This window comes from Ptychodera flava (assembly GCF_041260155.1).
Source record: "Ptychodera flava strain L36383 chromosome 23 unlocalized genomic scaffold, AS_Pfla_20210202 Scaffold_23__1_contigs__length_28996876_pilon, whole genome shotgun sequence".
Classification (NCBI taxonomy): Eukaryota; Metazoa; Hemichordata; class Enteropneusta; family Ptychoderidae; genus Ptychodera; species Ptychodera flava.
This window is the reverse complement of record NW_027248277.1, coordinates 3,980,560-3,995,039: the sequence shown is the minus strand read 5'-3', so window position 1 is coordinate 3,995,039 and position 14,480 is coordinate 3,980,560. Positions and strand designations below refer to the sequence as shown.

The window sequence follows — 14,480 nt, the reverse complement described above, 5'->3', positions numbered from 1 at the left end:
CCCGACATTTACTCCGGCCCGCGAAATATCAGTTTACTTAACTCAACAAATATGAAATTCAATGAACTATTGAAACATGAAAAGTTGCAAGCATAACTATTTCTTTGCACGAGAACTGTCCGTCAAAGTTCTAATAAAGTTAACACATGAAACTCAATACGACGTTAATTGTCATTGTTCATCCGTGGCAATTACTCTATTCCACTCCTTGATTCGTCTCAGGATGAGCGTCGGATGTGATTAGTTGTAGCGCAATCATCTGTTGATGGGCTGGTTCCGTTGACATCGCCAGTGTTTATTTCAAGGGGATGTAATTTGGTGATAGGTCGGTTGCTAGGTCCATTTGCCGTTTTAATTTCAGCTGAGCGAACTAACCCGTCGTTGCCAGCGTTCAGTTTCTGTACAATGGCTAGTTTCCATTGCGCACGTTTCTTCTGACTGTCGTGTATGAGTACGACGTCTCCGACTTTAATTTCATTCGTAGTGGAGCCCCTCACGCAATTAAAGTCTCTTTCCTTCAGTGCAGTCAAGTATTCGTTGCTCCAACGAGCGTGAAATTGCTCTAAAAGTCTGAAAGACGATGAGATCTCTTCTCCAAGACGGTTTGCGACATGTAGTTTGGATCGCGTAGTTCGTCGACGTTGATGTCGTCGTACGGTAAAGTGGTAATTGTTCGACCGACGATGAGTTGCGACGGAGTTAGAGGTAGGGGTTCGTTGCAGTCGCCGTACAGTAGTCAGTGGCCGATCGTTAATTACTGCTTCGATCTCTGTGAGTAGTGTTCTCAGCTCATCTTCGTATATGAAAGCTCGTCGCAGTACTTTCTTCAGGCATAATTTTGTAATGCCAATCAACCGTTCCCAGAACCCCCCGAACCAGGGGGCTCGCTTCGGTATGAAGTCCCATTGGACGAGGTGGTTCGCGAGAAATCCCCTTACAGATGGAGAGTTCATGATTTCGTGAATTTCCTTCGCTGCTGCATGATATGTTGATGCGTTGTCACTCAACATGCGATGTGGTAATGAGCGTCGGGCAGCGAAGCGACGAAATGCTCGTAGAAATGCACCAGTACTCATGTTTTCCACTAATTCTAAGTGTACACCACGTGTCGTAGCGCAGGTGAATAAACAAACATAGCGTTTGGTTTCCTTGCTGATTTCCGATTTAACGTAGAGTTCCCCTGTAAAATCGACACCTGTTACGGTAAATGCTGGGTGATCGGTAACTCTCATCTTGGGTAGTGGTGGCCTTATAGGTGCCTGATATGATTGTCCGATTACGAATTTGCAAGTGACACAATGACGTGTGACTGATTTCACAACAATGCGAATACTTGGTATCCAATAGTATTGGCGTAGTGTTGTGACTGTTCCTTGTAAGCCGATGTGCTTGGAACACGATGATGATACAACACGATGAGGCGCGTGAAGTGATGGTACTTCGGTATCAATGCTGGAAATTTTGCTGTTTCCGTCAGCGGCGAGTTGTGAAGACGACCTCCACAGCGGACAATGTGATCTTCGTCTAGAAAGAGTTTCAACTGTTTGACGAGTTGTCCGTGTTTTCTCTCGTTTGATTTGAGCAGTCTGAGTTCATCTGCGTAGCACTCTGATTGGACGCCGATGATCCAAGTTTCTCTGCGGCTTTGATCTCTCTAGCGGTTATTTCACCGGTTACCCGATTGTTAGGATTCCGCAGATTTCCGACAAAACGTAGAACTAATGCTGTTATCCTACGCAGTCGAGTTAGAGAACTGTAACAATTAACATCAATAATCTTGGTAATTCCCGTGTGCGTTTTGTCTGCGTTCGCGTGGTTTGTAGTAGGGTTTGCCTTTACTACCATAGCGGTTTCCTGTTCGTTCGCGTCTGTGATTAGCCTTGATACTGGCCAGTCACCGGTTTTCAACCAGTACGGTCCGTTCCACCATAGCTGTGATTCCTTTAGTTGCTTTGAGTTAATACCCCGGGTGAGGACGTCGGCTGGGTTGTCCCGCGTCGGGCAGTATTTGAAAGTAGCATTCGGTATTGCTGTGCGAATTTCGTTCACTCGGTTTCTGATGAAGCGTGGTAGTGTTTTGTCACTTCTAAGCCAGTGTAGCACGATTTGACTGTCTAGCCATAGAACAGATTTAGTTATGTTGATTCTGCTAGCCAGTGCAGTGTGTACAAACTTGGTCAGTCTTGCTCCGATTACAGCTGCCATCAATTCCAGTTTGGGCAGAGTAATTTCTTTGATTGGAGCAACCCTGTTTTTCGCCATTACGAGTGATGATTTCGAATCATGGACCAGATATGTAGCGCAACCATATCCTTTCATACTGGCATCTGCGAAACAGTGGAGTTCGTAGTCGTTATTGTCCGAACTGCAATCTGGAAAATATCGTCTCGCCAATACAGTGTCAGTCACACGATCAAGGTCGTTTCTAATTTCTCGCCAATTAGTAACGATTTCTTGAGGGAGAGACTCATCCCAGTCTAGATTTGATTTCCAGATTTCTTGGATAAGCATCTTCGCTCTGATGTGGACAGGTGATACGTATCCTAGTGGGTCGTACAATGAAGCGACGCGTTTGACGACCTCGCGTTTTGTGTGTAGCTCTGAAGTATCACAGTCACTCTGATCTGTAAGCTTTGTATCCTTGTCCTTATAGCCAATTTCGTCAGTAACCGTATTCCATTTCATGCCGACAAGGTTTGTGGTCATTTCTGGATGGAACGTTCCTTTGCGTTGAGCGATTGTCCGTAGTGTCGCATCGTTCGTTGATATCGCACGTAAGTTGAAACCGCCTTGTTCCATTATATCGTTCACTTCGATGAGATAACTAGTCGCATCACCGTTGATACTGCTCAAAACATTATCGACGTAAATATCTTCCTTGATGGCGTTTGCAGTGTCCGAATCGAATGTGTCCAAATGAGTTCTGATGACAGCATTCAGAATGAACGGTGAACAGGTAGCACCAAATAAGACTGACTTGAACTGATACGTAATGAGATCGCTTTCTGGGTCTGCGGGATCAGACAGCCATAAAAACTTTGTATACTGTCTGTCAGCGGCATCAAGTCCCACGTGCAGAAATGCCTTTTCTATGTCGCTACTTATGGCCGTTCTGTTCAATCGAAAACGAAGCAAGATGCTGACGAGATCATTTAGCATATGTGGTCCCGCCTCCATACACTGATTCAAGCTCGGTGATTGGCGGTCAGCCTGACAACTACAATCGTAGACTACGCGTATGGGTGTTGTCAGGGAATCCTTCTTTACAGCGTGATGCGGAATGTAATGTCCGACAGTGACGTCGTCGATCGGTACCCGTTCTATGAAGCCTCGCTTCTCTTGTTCGTTGATGATCCGATTGTAAGTGTCCCGAATGTCCGGTTCTAAGCGGCGAATCATATTACGAGTGCGTTTGGCGGCAATCTCGTAATTGGTTGGGAGAGGAGCATGGTCCTGTTTCCATGGCAACTTCGCAGAGTATCGATCACCTTCTCTGGTGATACAACTGTCCCGATAAGTTTCGAATGTCAGTTCATTTTTGACGCTTTGTGGATCGTCCGTAATACCGAGTGTTTCTAATGTCCAGAAACGTTGCAACGATTGTTGTTCATCCGATGAATCCAAAAGTAGAAATGTAGAATCTGATCTGCGACCATGCACGCGTCCGGGTACTGGACCTGAGAGCAGATAGCCTAACTTTGATGATACCGCTGTGGGTGGACCTCGTATTATCTTGTCGCCAACAAAATCCCAGTAGAAATCTGCCCCGATGAGTATGTCTACGATGAATGATGGGCAGTCAGAAAGCGGGTGAGCGAGTTTCAGTCCGCGTAAATGAGTTAACTCGCCGAGTTTCCTTGACAGCTGATTCTGTAGCGGTGCAGCCATCTTTGGTACGACCAAAGCTTTCATTGGAATGGTTTCCCCGTTTTCCGCGATGACGCTTATTTCAGTAACTTTGAAAGTTCTCGACCGAGGTGATTTGTCGCCGAATACAGCTAAATTTATTGTCTCTTTAGAAGTTGTAACTGCGCCGATTTTGTCCGCAAGATCTTGGGTGACAAATGAGCGTGTTGCCCCTTCATCAAACAAAATTGTCGCTTTAGTCTCTTCGTGTGGTTTTGATGGATGCCGTACGTCAGTGACAGCTGTTTTCAACATCACTGAACCAAACTGATAGTCAGTGCCAGTTCCTGCAAATTGTACACGATCAGTCGATTTCGTTTCAACGGGTGTGTGGCATATCGACGTATGATGCTTCTTACCACACTTTCTACAGCGCGACTTGGATTTGCAAACTTTGACTACATGGTTGCCGAGGCAATTAAAGCACAATCTCTTCTGTGTAACAATTTGCTTGCGCTTATCAATGTCTGTTATGACGTCACAGTTGTTGGGATAATGACTTCCATTGCAGAGCGCACATTTCGGTTTTTCGCGGGGTTTTTTCCCTTGAGCATGAAAAGCTGCAGTCGATGCAATGTCACGAGATTTGTAGGTTTCCGAACCCATGAATAAATCAGACTGTGAGCCGTCTTCCAATGCTTCGACTTCCTTGAGTATAGCGTTTCGTAAGTCCGACAAATTCCACTCATCCTCGTGGTCGCGCGAAATTTGTGTACGTGTTTCGCCGGTAGTTTCCGCATGATGATCGGAACAAGCAAGTCCCCGTATGAATCTTCGCTCTTACCAAGAGCCTTGAGACCGCGCACGTGCGTCTCCAATGTATCGTAGAAATTTCGCATACTGGAAATTTCTCTACTCGGTGCCTGTAAGTCCCAAAGAGCTGACATGTGTGCGTAGATAATCTTATGATTTTGCCCATACCATTTAATCAGAATATCAAGTGCGTTTCGTAGTTTGCGTCTGTCATTGAGAGTCCTTCGATCGACTTCAACGCTTCTTCGCGTAGCTGTGCTTTGAGATACTGGAACTTTTGTACTCCAGTCAAGTTTGGATCGTTGCCGACTGCTGACTTGAACGAATCGTGAAATGTTATCCATTTTAGTACGTCACCTTCGAAAGTAGGTAGTTGTAGCTTTGGTAGCTGAGTTGTTTTTCCTCGCTGGGTCACTAGGGTAGCGGACGAAGACTCAGAAGTAGATAACCGTTTCAGAGTATTTTCCCTTTTCAAAATTTGTACGCGAGTATCGTGCAGGTAGTCGTCTGCCTCTATGATGAGGTTTGTGAGTTCGTCTTGTCTTGCGCGATGTAAGTATGTTTTCATCCAATCGTTGCAAGTAGTCAACCTTCATGTGTAGACTGTTGATAATTCCTTGTAAATCCAACAGTTTGTCCTTTTTCGTTTCCTCAGAGATGCTAGATTCGACGTCACGAATCGCAGAGTCTGCCATCCCAAGTATAGTTTCACAGTTTGTCTTCTGTGAGCGTCCCTGAACGTTTGTGACGATGCTCGTGAGGTGGGCCCTGGGTCTCCTGATGCGGCTGCAGTTTTGCCCTCGTTCTGTAACTTGGGTGCTTCTTCCCGTCCAGTCGCCATGTCTATCCTTTTCTAATCAAATTCTATCCTGGTCTCGGCACCAAAGTTTATGTGGGTGATTAGGTTCGTGAGATGGATAGAGAGGGAAGACGTAAACCTGGTTGAACTTGAACGTGAGCTTTATTGACTGGTTTCAGTGCAAGTACAACGAGGCGCTGCAAGACAACGCACGTCTGCACGCCATGAACACTAGAAAGTTCTAAAGCCTAATAACTCTTAGTCACGTGACCGGAGGTGAATACTAACGTAATGATTGACAGATAGTTTGATACTTTTACTGCGCTCAGAGTTCGTTCCCGACATGGTGACCTCGCAACATCGAAAACACAAACTGACATCACCGATGATGTCGGCCACTACGTTAAGAAGCCTGTGAGAATTTTTACCAGCACTGTGAATTTTTTAAACCAGTCACAGTCATTTCTATTCACTCGCTATTATCTCCATGTCTGCCGGTAACATATCGTTATGGAGAAGTTTAGTTACACGTAATTACGTTCCATCGTCAGCTGATCAGTGATAACCATACGTCGCGTACGTGTAGAACATACGTTCGGAACGGCAAACAACACCTCTACACATACAAAATGTAGTCATAATTACGTGTAGTATTTTTTAGATATTCTTGATGATTTTCGCGAATTTAGACAAGAAACCTTGTAAACTATCATGGAAAACATCGTTGATAGCATAATATTTCGTAGAGTTTGCACCAGCGCAAGAAGTACTTGCTATATGATTTCCTTACATGAACGAAATGTTTCTTAAAACTTAAACGAATTTCCAATGTTTGTGGAGAAAAATACAGCAAAATTATCGAGAACGCACAGCAGACATTAGGCAGACCACCGTCCCCCCACCCACGGACGGTGGGTAGACAAAACCTTAGCAACACCACCCGATTGAGAGAACCACGCTTAACCACACGAACTTTGACCCTAGTCAAAATCAGGCTTGTCCCTGGGAAATATGTTTACAAGTTTGCCCACATATAAACAACGTAAAGGTCAAAGGTTTCAACTTCCGACTTCCTGCTTTACGGACGTCCTCATGCCATGAACTGCAGGCAAGGCACTGGCAGGGTTTGCACTGTTCGCGACCATTTAAACGTTTGAAATAAGAGTAGCTGGCTCCCTCGGCCATCGAAATACATTGGCTGCAGTAGATTTTGGATAAATGGTCATGACTGGCCGCAATTTGGTAATTTCTGGACACATTTCAGGAGAGCTTCTTACCTTCCCGTTTTAGTAACCATTCCTATCTTTCGCGATGTTGACCAACCCGTATAATCCCTGATAAGTCCACGGATTAGCATAATTAGTTGTGTTGACTAATTAATTACAGCATGTGTGTATGAGAGATATACGTCCTTGTAATGGAGTGTAAAATAAATAAAGAGTTACAGAGGCTAGGTTATGTTATAAACCATTTATTTTATTTATTCCGATCATTCAGAGCATGATGAAAGAAGAGAAAATGATAGAGAAAACACTGAAAAACTCAGTAGTACTTATTGGGTCGCCTGTGGTAATACTTGATTCGAAAAAGATCTCCGTTACATTTATCCGAAGGAGGGAACATAATGAGCAACACAAAGATCTAATAATGTCACCGAATCTGTAACACAAGCAATTAAACCAGCGAAATTGCAAAGAAAAGAAAAAACAACAGGCAAAAAATAACAAACCTAGAGAGTCACTACAAAGACAAGCATAGTTTGCTTCTTGGATACAATCTCCCCCCCTCTCTCTCCCCCTCTCTCTCTCTCGTGGTGTATCACGTGCACCTGTCGGACATACTTTAAAAATAGGAAAGTTTTTGAATGTGTCAACTAACCACGAAATTGTGGTTATTCCATCGCCACAAAGAACGCTGCCAATCATTTATTCACGATGAAGTCACAGCAAAATCTCAAACAAATCAATGTATTTTCACCAAAATATTTCTCCAGCTACAATAATTTTACTTGGGTCACATCAGACAGTTGACATTTTAGAAAGGTGGGGGACTTGCAAAGATCAAAGAAAAAGTTGTGTGTTTCATAACATCGACAACGAAAAGAAGGCATGTCAAATGCGTAACTTGTAGATCCGAGTTGCTTTCATTGACATGAGAATTTCCTAGTGATAGTATTGGTTTTCTATTCGTGTTCATTCTCACGCCCGTTGGCTTTCCTTCACGATAATTCTACAAAGCAATTTACTTGTTGCCAACTTGAGCCTGCTGCTAGAAAACTCAACGCGACCTTTCTGTTTTGCGGATCAGACACGAGTAGGCCCGACATCACTGTCAAACCATTGGCAGTGGAACTGGTCGTCCACTATGTCTGTCTTTGGTCAAATCATAAAGAGACGAATTCATTTCGATCCGAGAAACATGCGTGTTTTTTAGAAATGTTTACTAGATTTAATCATGATTTTATCAACCCGACTTTGCACACACGGGGCAAACACTGCAATTACTTCACACGATGTTTTTAGTGTTTGTGGCTTATTAGTGTTTTAATTGCGTCTACCGAATAAAAGCCTGGGAAATTTGAACGAACTTAACATCCCAACTTTGATGCCGGAGTATTTTAATGCACTAAAACACAGTTGGGAGACTAACTGATAGTATATCAATCGACCTTGACACTAAGCGAAGCTGTTGTGGAAGTATGCAAATTTTGTTTACAATTTGTCCATTTGCTAACTCCCGTAAACAAGATATGAGCCAGCATATAAGGTCGCAACTTCCGTCTTCCGGCGTTATATACTCCCATCCTCATGCCATCGACTGGTAGAACCAGTCGATCGTTGTACTCCGTCTTCGGCATTGGAATCCTGAAAATAACTAGTCAGTGTTCTTGCTTGCTTAAGTAAAAAGCTGATGCCGACTTTTTTCGAAAATTTACGTCACCTAACCCTTCGAAAATGAAGATTTTTTGAAATCGAACCCTGAGAGTTTCAGCCCTTTCCGTCTACTACCTTATGAGCTGCTAACGAGTTATTTGGTCAGGGCGATAAGCCCTCGCGTCAGTGATCGGCAGAACAAATTAATGAAGGGGATTAAGGAGGGCAATTAACAGATATAGACTGTTTTCTTTGAAATACTATATAGGGATAGCTAGGGTAAAGTAATAGGCACACACTAGAAACAGGTAAGGCTTGTGGTATGACCCAAGTTTGTGATGTAATTGGCATTGATGCCTGTATCTAAAAAGTGGAATGCATTCTGTAATTATTTGTTTGTTTTTTAATTATTGAATGCAATGCTACATGACATTTACATTCTCAGATACTTTGTGTTTATTACTACAACATTATCTTTAATGTAATACCGAAGGATTCAACGTGCGCGCATTCGCTTACGCTGGTAGTGCTCCAAATGCACACTTTTGCATGTGAAAATCGTTACCATTTACAGTGTTCTAGGCCCTCTCGCCTTCTGCGGTTGTGCAAATGTTTAAAAGCTTTCATGTCAGCTAATTTTACGTCTGTTGAAATGAAATTTGGCAAAATTGTTGACACCACCAAGATAAACAAGTCATTGCAATGACATAGTCCCCACTTGTAATAGGAGTATTAGTCTTGATGGGGCAAGGAAATGTGGTCATTAAGAAGTATCACTGGAGTGTATATGTTCAGATCTATGGGCACATAGGTCTATGTCATTGCTCCCAATTTGAAACAAGAGGCACGTCTAAGTTATGGTTCTAAATCGGGAAAAAAATCAGACCTCTAGCTGTATTGGCCAGCCAAGAAATACATATGTGCATAATAAATGAGGTACAAGATGTGACATCTTAAGGTATAATATCCTATCAAAATTGAAGCGTATAGAACTTGTGGTTACTGAGTTATGCATATATATGTATAATCAAGGCCAAAGGTCATCCAGGTAACGTGACATTTAAAAAAAATGTATTGCTAATTAATCCCTGTATGCCAAAATTCAGACCTCCAGCTCTATTGGCTTGCCCAGAATTAGATATGTGCATAATTAATGAGGTAAAGCATGTGTTGTCATAAGGTCTCCCATCCTACTAAATATAAAGGACATAGCACTTGTGGTTACTTATTAATTGACATAATCGTGTATTTAGGTACATTATTTTAGCTTAGTTTTAGAAAATTATCAATTATTTTTGAGATATGGCAGGAATAGGATTAAAATTGTAAAGAATTACAAAATAGATTTTTGCCATTTCAAAACATAGTGTTTGTTTCACAGCTGACCAAATCCATGCATGGGACTGTGAAGGAGTATGTCAAGTATCACTGTGTTAATTTCTTTGGATTTTGAGCAATGGAGTGGCTCAATCTTTTCAAAACACAAGTTGTGCCAATCTGCATATCGATGATGTCACATGTTCCATGACTGCTTGGTATTAATTCCATGGTTTTGAATCTGTTGGTCAACAAATGAACAAAAATAGCGTCAATGACACTTTGCTCACATTTGGTTACATGTGACAAGCCAGAATGAGTGTATACACATGATATTCAACACACTTCTATTTACCTTAGCTTGTGATATTTATAGTCAAGTGCATTTGAACAATTTGCAACTGTTGATCACACTCACTTACACGATACCATGCAACCTTGTGCATCATAACTAGTGATAAAATCAGCCATACCAAACTAAACGTGTCCCTTTTAAAATTTGGAATGCATAAAATTAATCATATGTAGACAATATTTGGTCTCTCTACAGTCTGTAGTTGCACAATCGAAGACTAAGGTAACAACGGGCATTTCTCACCTTCCACTGTTAATGAAGCTGCCACACCTAAATGATAATGGTATTTCCCTAACTGCCACCTAGTTAAACAAGCATTGCAGTGACATAGACAAATGAGGAAATTTCCAAACACAAGCATATAGCAAAAAACCTGAAGCATCAGATATGTACATCTGTAGCGGTAAAGGCTATTTTTGCACAAATACTTTTCTAAGAGTTAATGTCAAGTTTCAAGTGTTAGAATCAAGATATTTAGTTCAAATTTTCAGGATAACTCCCTTAGTTAATATTTTTTCCAAAGAATATAAAATTAGTATTGTAGCCATGATTTGAAATATGACACCAATCAATATTAAAATTTAATTTTCCATATTTTTTACATATTTGAATTTAATTATAATTGGATAGTATTAATATTACCAAATTAGTTATAAATATGTTGACACTATAATAGTAAGATTTGTACGGCAGGATTGTAAATACAATTTGTTTTTATGCTTTTACATGGGTTTACATATCAAAAAATTATTAAAAATTCTTTCAAATTTCAAAATGTGCTTTTTCAAAAAGTACTTTAAATACAGGAAAATTATGCCGTAGAAATCTTATCTGTAACCTTGTTAATAGGCTGTAAAAATTCCATGTCCATATCTCATTTCAAAGGTTGGATTAAATTGGTATAAATTTATGTAGGAAAACTGTTATTCTGTCAAAAATGTTAAAAACAAGCCATATTTACACCCCTCTTTTGAAGTCACAGAGCAGTCTTTTTGGTTAATCTAACTTTTGACACCTCTTTGAAACTCAAAGAATGTAAAAACGCATTTACAATAGCAGTCACTCACTCTGAATGCCAGCACCGCCTTGTCAAACTTTCCTGAAAAACAGCAAATAATGACTTTCCCTTTTCAAACATTTTATTAAAAGCTAGGGGACCTCTACCCATAGTTAATACACTAAGGACTCCCCAACTTCCTCTTATTTGGTCAGTTTTTCAGAAGTTTAACAGGCTATAACTTGCAATGCCTATGACCCCAAATGTCTAGTTTTTTTATTCCACAGAGAATGTTGACTACTTTTATGTTTTAATACTTTTATTGAAGATTATAACTGACGCTCTAGCCTTTACCACCACCTTAGAGCTATTCTAATCGACTTTAAAAGCATCAAACCAGGGATTTGTGTAGAAGCCATTACTTGACTTACACAGACAAGCAATTTCCATAAATATACAATATGACAATGGAAAAAAACAAAATCCTTTCAAATCAAAGTTTGAACATTTTTTCACACAAATTGTCATATTTCATCCACAGCTCTACGAGTTTGTAACTAGTAACCTGACCTTGGTGGATTAAGCAGCAAAGTTTACTGACTATACAGATGACACTTACTTATCATGAAATACGGTACTTACATTGTCCTGCATCTTGAAAATGAAAGACTGGTTGTATACAAGACCTGTACACCATAACTTCTTTTAGATTCGCCCATAGCAACTTCCATGCAACACTTTTTGTACAGTATGGTATGTTAGCTGCCTTGCCAAGATAATCTGACCAATATTTATTCACCAAGTTTTCACGTTTGTCGCCCAGTTGCAGTTTAGTATCCTGACTTTGTTTGAACAAATACTATTTTACAGTTGAGCATGTACATGTATCTACCACAAATACACAGGTAAAATGTGCAGCAATTCTCAATCTTTTGCAATTACACAGGGACTCCAAGAATATCAGTTTGATGTGTTGGCAAATACAGGCAAATAGCTACCTTTTCTTGATTTTCATGAACAACAGATAACCTTGACTGAAATGCTTAACAACATGCAACCAATGTTACAGTTTGCTCATACACCATGACACCAGATACACAGAGAGATTTCAACATGCAACCATTAACTCAAAACCTTACAGGGAAAAGTAAACATTGTTTTCTTCCAGTGCAACTGTGCATCCACTTTTGGAATGACCTATAAAACCAATATGTCACAAGGATGATGACATCGAAATCAACTTTAGAATTTTAAATGTGGCAAACTTGACTATTCCTTTCAAATCCTGAGATGCGTAGCACTGTTAATTGTGTGCACAAAGACATTAAGGGTGGACCAATTGATATGGGGGGGGTCTGGAAGATTAAAATGAGGTAACATTATTTTCAACCTGATCCACAGTACAGTATTTTTTCCACTTAACTGTTCCACCTTTTTCTTTTAGTCAAGCCTTTTCTGGCAGATTCGTTTTTTCACTGACAGTTGCTTGAAATCTTTTTTTTCTGAAAATCTTCCAGATCCCCCATCAGGATATCGAATGGTCCACCCTTTTATATCAACAATGTTTATTTAAAGAGATAAAATGACAGGAAGTGTAAGAGCTATTATAACCCTGATCACATTCCATCTATCCACTGTGCCCTTCATCACATTTTAACACCAAATACAGTTTACCATATGAAATGCTCACAAAATCACCACATAATTCTTTGTTCCTGGAGGTATAAAATCACCAAAAATCAGAAAATCTTTTCACAAATATTTTAATAATAATTTTGTTCATATAAACACAAAAAACAAATTAAAAAAAATTAAAACAAGCAACCTGGCAGCTAGAGCACCTTATGTTATGTTATGTAGAAATAACTTTTTGCGACATGTGTTGATGAAGGAGGAAATCTTTGACAGCACACTTCAGGTCAGCCAGACCAAAATAGCAAATATAGCTGCAAAAATATGTAATTGAAGAAGATATAATTGAACATATTAAATTAAGATCATACATAGGAAAATTTCTACTTAATATCAAAGCTATTAAAAAAGATTTTGCGAAACAAATTTTTTGACCAAAATAGCAAAAATTGCCCCAAAAATACAAAATTGCAGATTTCATCCTGATTTCAATATATCATATTAAGATAAACCCTACAAACCTGTATACCAAACATCGAAGATATCAAATGAGCAGTTTTTGAGAAATACATTTTTTGACCAAAAATGACAAAATTGCCCCAAAAATACAAAATCCCAAATTTCATAAGAATTTGAATACATCACATTTTGATCAACCTTATGAACCTGTATACCAAATACCAAAGGCATCAGATGAGCAGGTTTTGAGAAAAAAAAATTGACCAAAAATTGGGAAAATTGCCCCAAAATTACAAATACTAAAAATTCACTACAATTTTTACAAACTTGACTGAGGTCATCCCGAGAAACATGGATACCAATTTTCAAAGCAATCGGACAAGCTGTTTCAGAAAAAAAAACTTTTTTTATTAAAAACTGAAAAAAATTACCCAAAAATACAAACACACAAATATCATCCACAGTTGTACACACCTAATTTAGAATACCTAAAGGAACCTACATACCAGTTTCAACCAATCTGACCAATGGTTACTGTTTTAGCAGTTTGCAGGATTTTTCCTTTTTTACCTCATTTGCATATTTTTGACACTGACATGTTCATTTGAACAAATTCACATCTCCATCCCTAGTACACTTGTACAACAAATACTAAGCTGGTAGCTGCTGTAGTTTTGGAGTTTTTGATCTTGACGGACTAACAGACATACATACATATTTACATACATACACACAGACGCCATGTAAATGACATGCAAATGAATGAGCTCTCTTTGGTACACCAAATGAGAGCTAAAAACTCTTATTTTCATGGATTTGACAAATTTTCCTTATCAACCATTGTCTAGATACTTGAATCCTTAGGTATTGCCTTAAAGTGATTTATTTCCTGCTTGAATTAAATGGTCTTGAAGGAAACGTGTCACACATATCATCCTTCAAATCCATCTAAAATTATCAAAATGAGAGTACGTCTTTAGATTGTTTTGATCAATTCACCTAGTCTCTGTTTAACTATGTTGATGCAGAGATGCCCATATCTACAAGGCCTGCTTGATATTGGTGTGTACTATGTGTGGTTAGTTTACTGGTGTGACTTGTCAGGTTTATTCATACTGCATTTGTGTAAATGTTAAAGTTGCAAAGTGCATTGATGGCAAGACAAATAGGTAATAATATTCATATGAGATATTATAATTGTGCAAATGCTTTTCCCTATTCTTTGCATGAGAAGATGTCAAATAAGGAAAAACTTACCATCTTCATCAGTCAAAGATGAAGCAAATTTGGCCAAACTTTCTGTCACAGCCTCACTCTCAGCTAAGTCTTCTTTCAGCTGCTTTGCTTGCTGGACAGCAACATGGTTTTTTGTCAGATTTTCAATTATCT

General features: G+C 39.7%; 2 protein-coding genes across 2 annotated transcripts; both read right to left on the bottom strand.

Moving 5' to 3' along the window:
* Nucleotides 1-218: 218 nt before the first annotated feature.
* LOC139124332 (uncharacterized) lies at nt 219-1,232 on the bottom strand. Its single transcript, XM_070690470.1, has one exon. It carries the CDS (start codon nt 1,230-1,232, stop codon nt 219-221), a length of 1,014 nt encoding a protein of 337 aa, XP_070546571.1.
* A 304-nt stretch (nt 1,233-1,536) lies between these two features.
* On the bottom strand, nt 1,537-4,793 carry LOC139124330 (uncharacterized). Its single transcript, XM_070690469.1, has 2 exons — nt 4,691-4,793; nt 1,537-4,193 (listed from the first exon to the last, which is right to left on the bottom strand). Exons 1-2 carry the CDS (start codon nt 4,791-4,793, stop codon nt 1,537-1,539), a joined length of 2,760 nt encoding a protein of 919 aa, XP_070546570.1.
* Nucleotides 4,794-14,480: the final 9,687 nt, after the last annotated feature.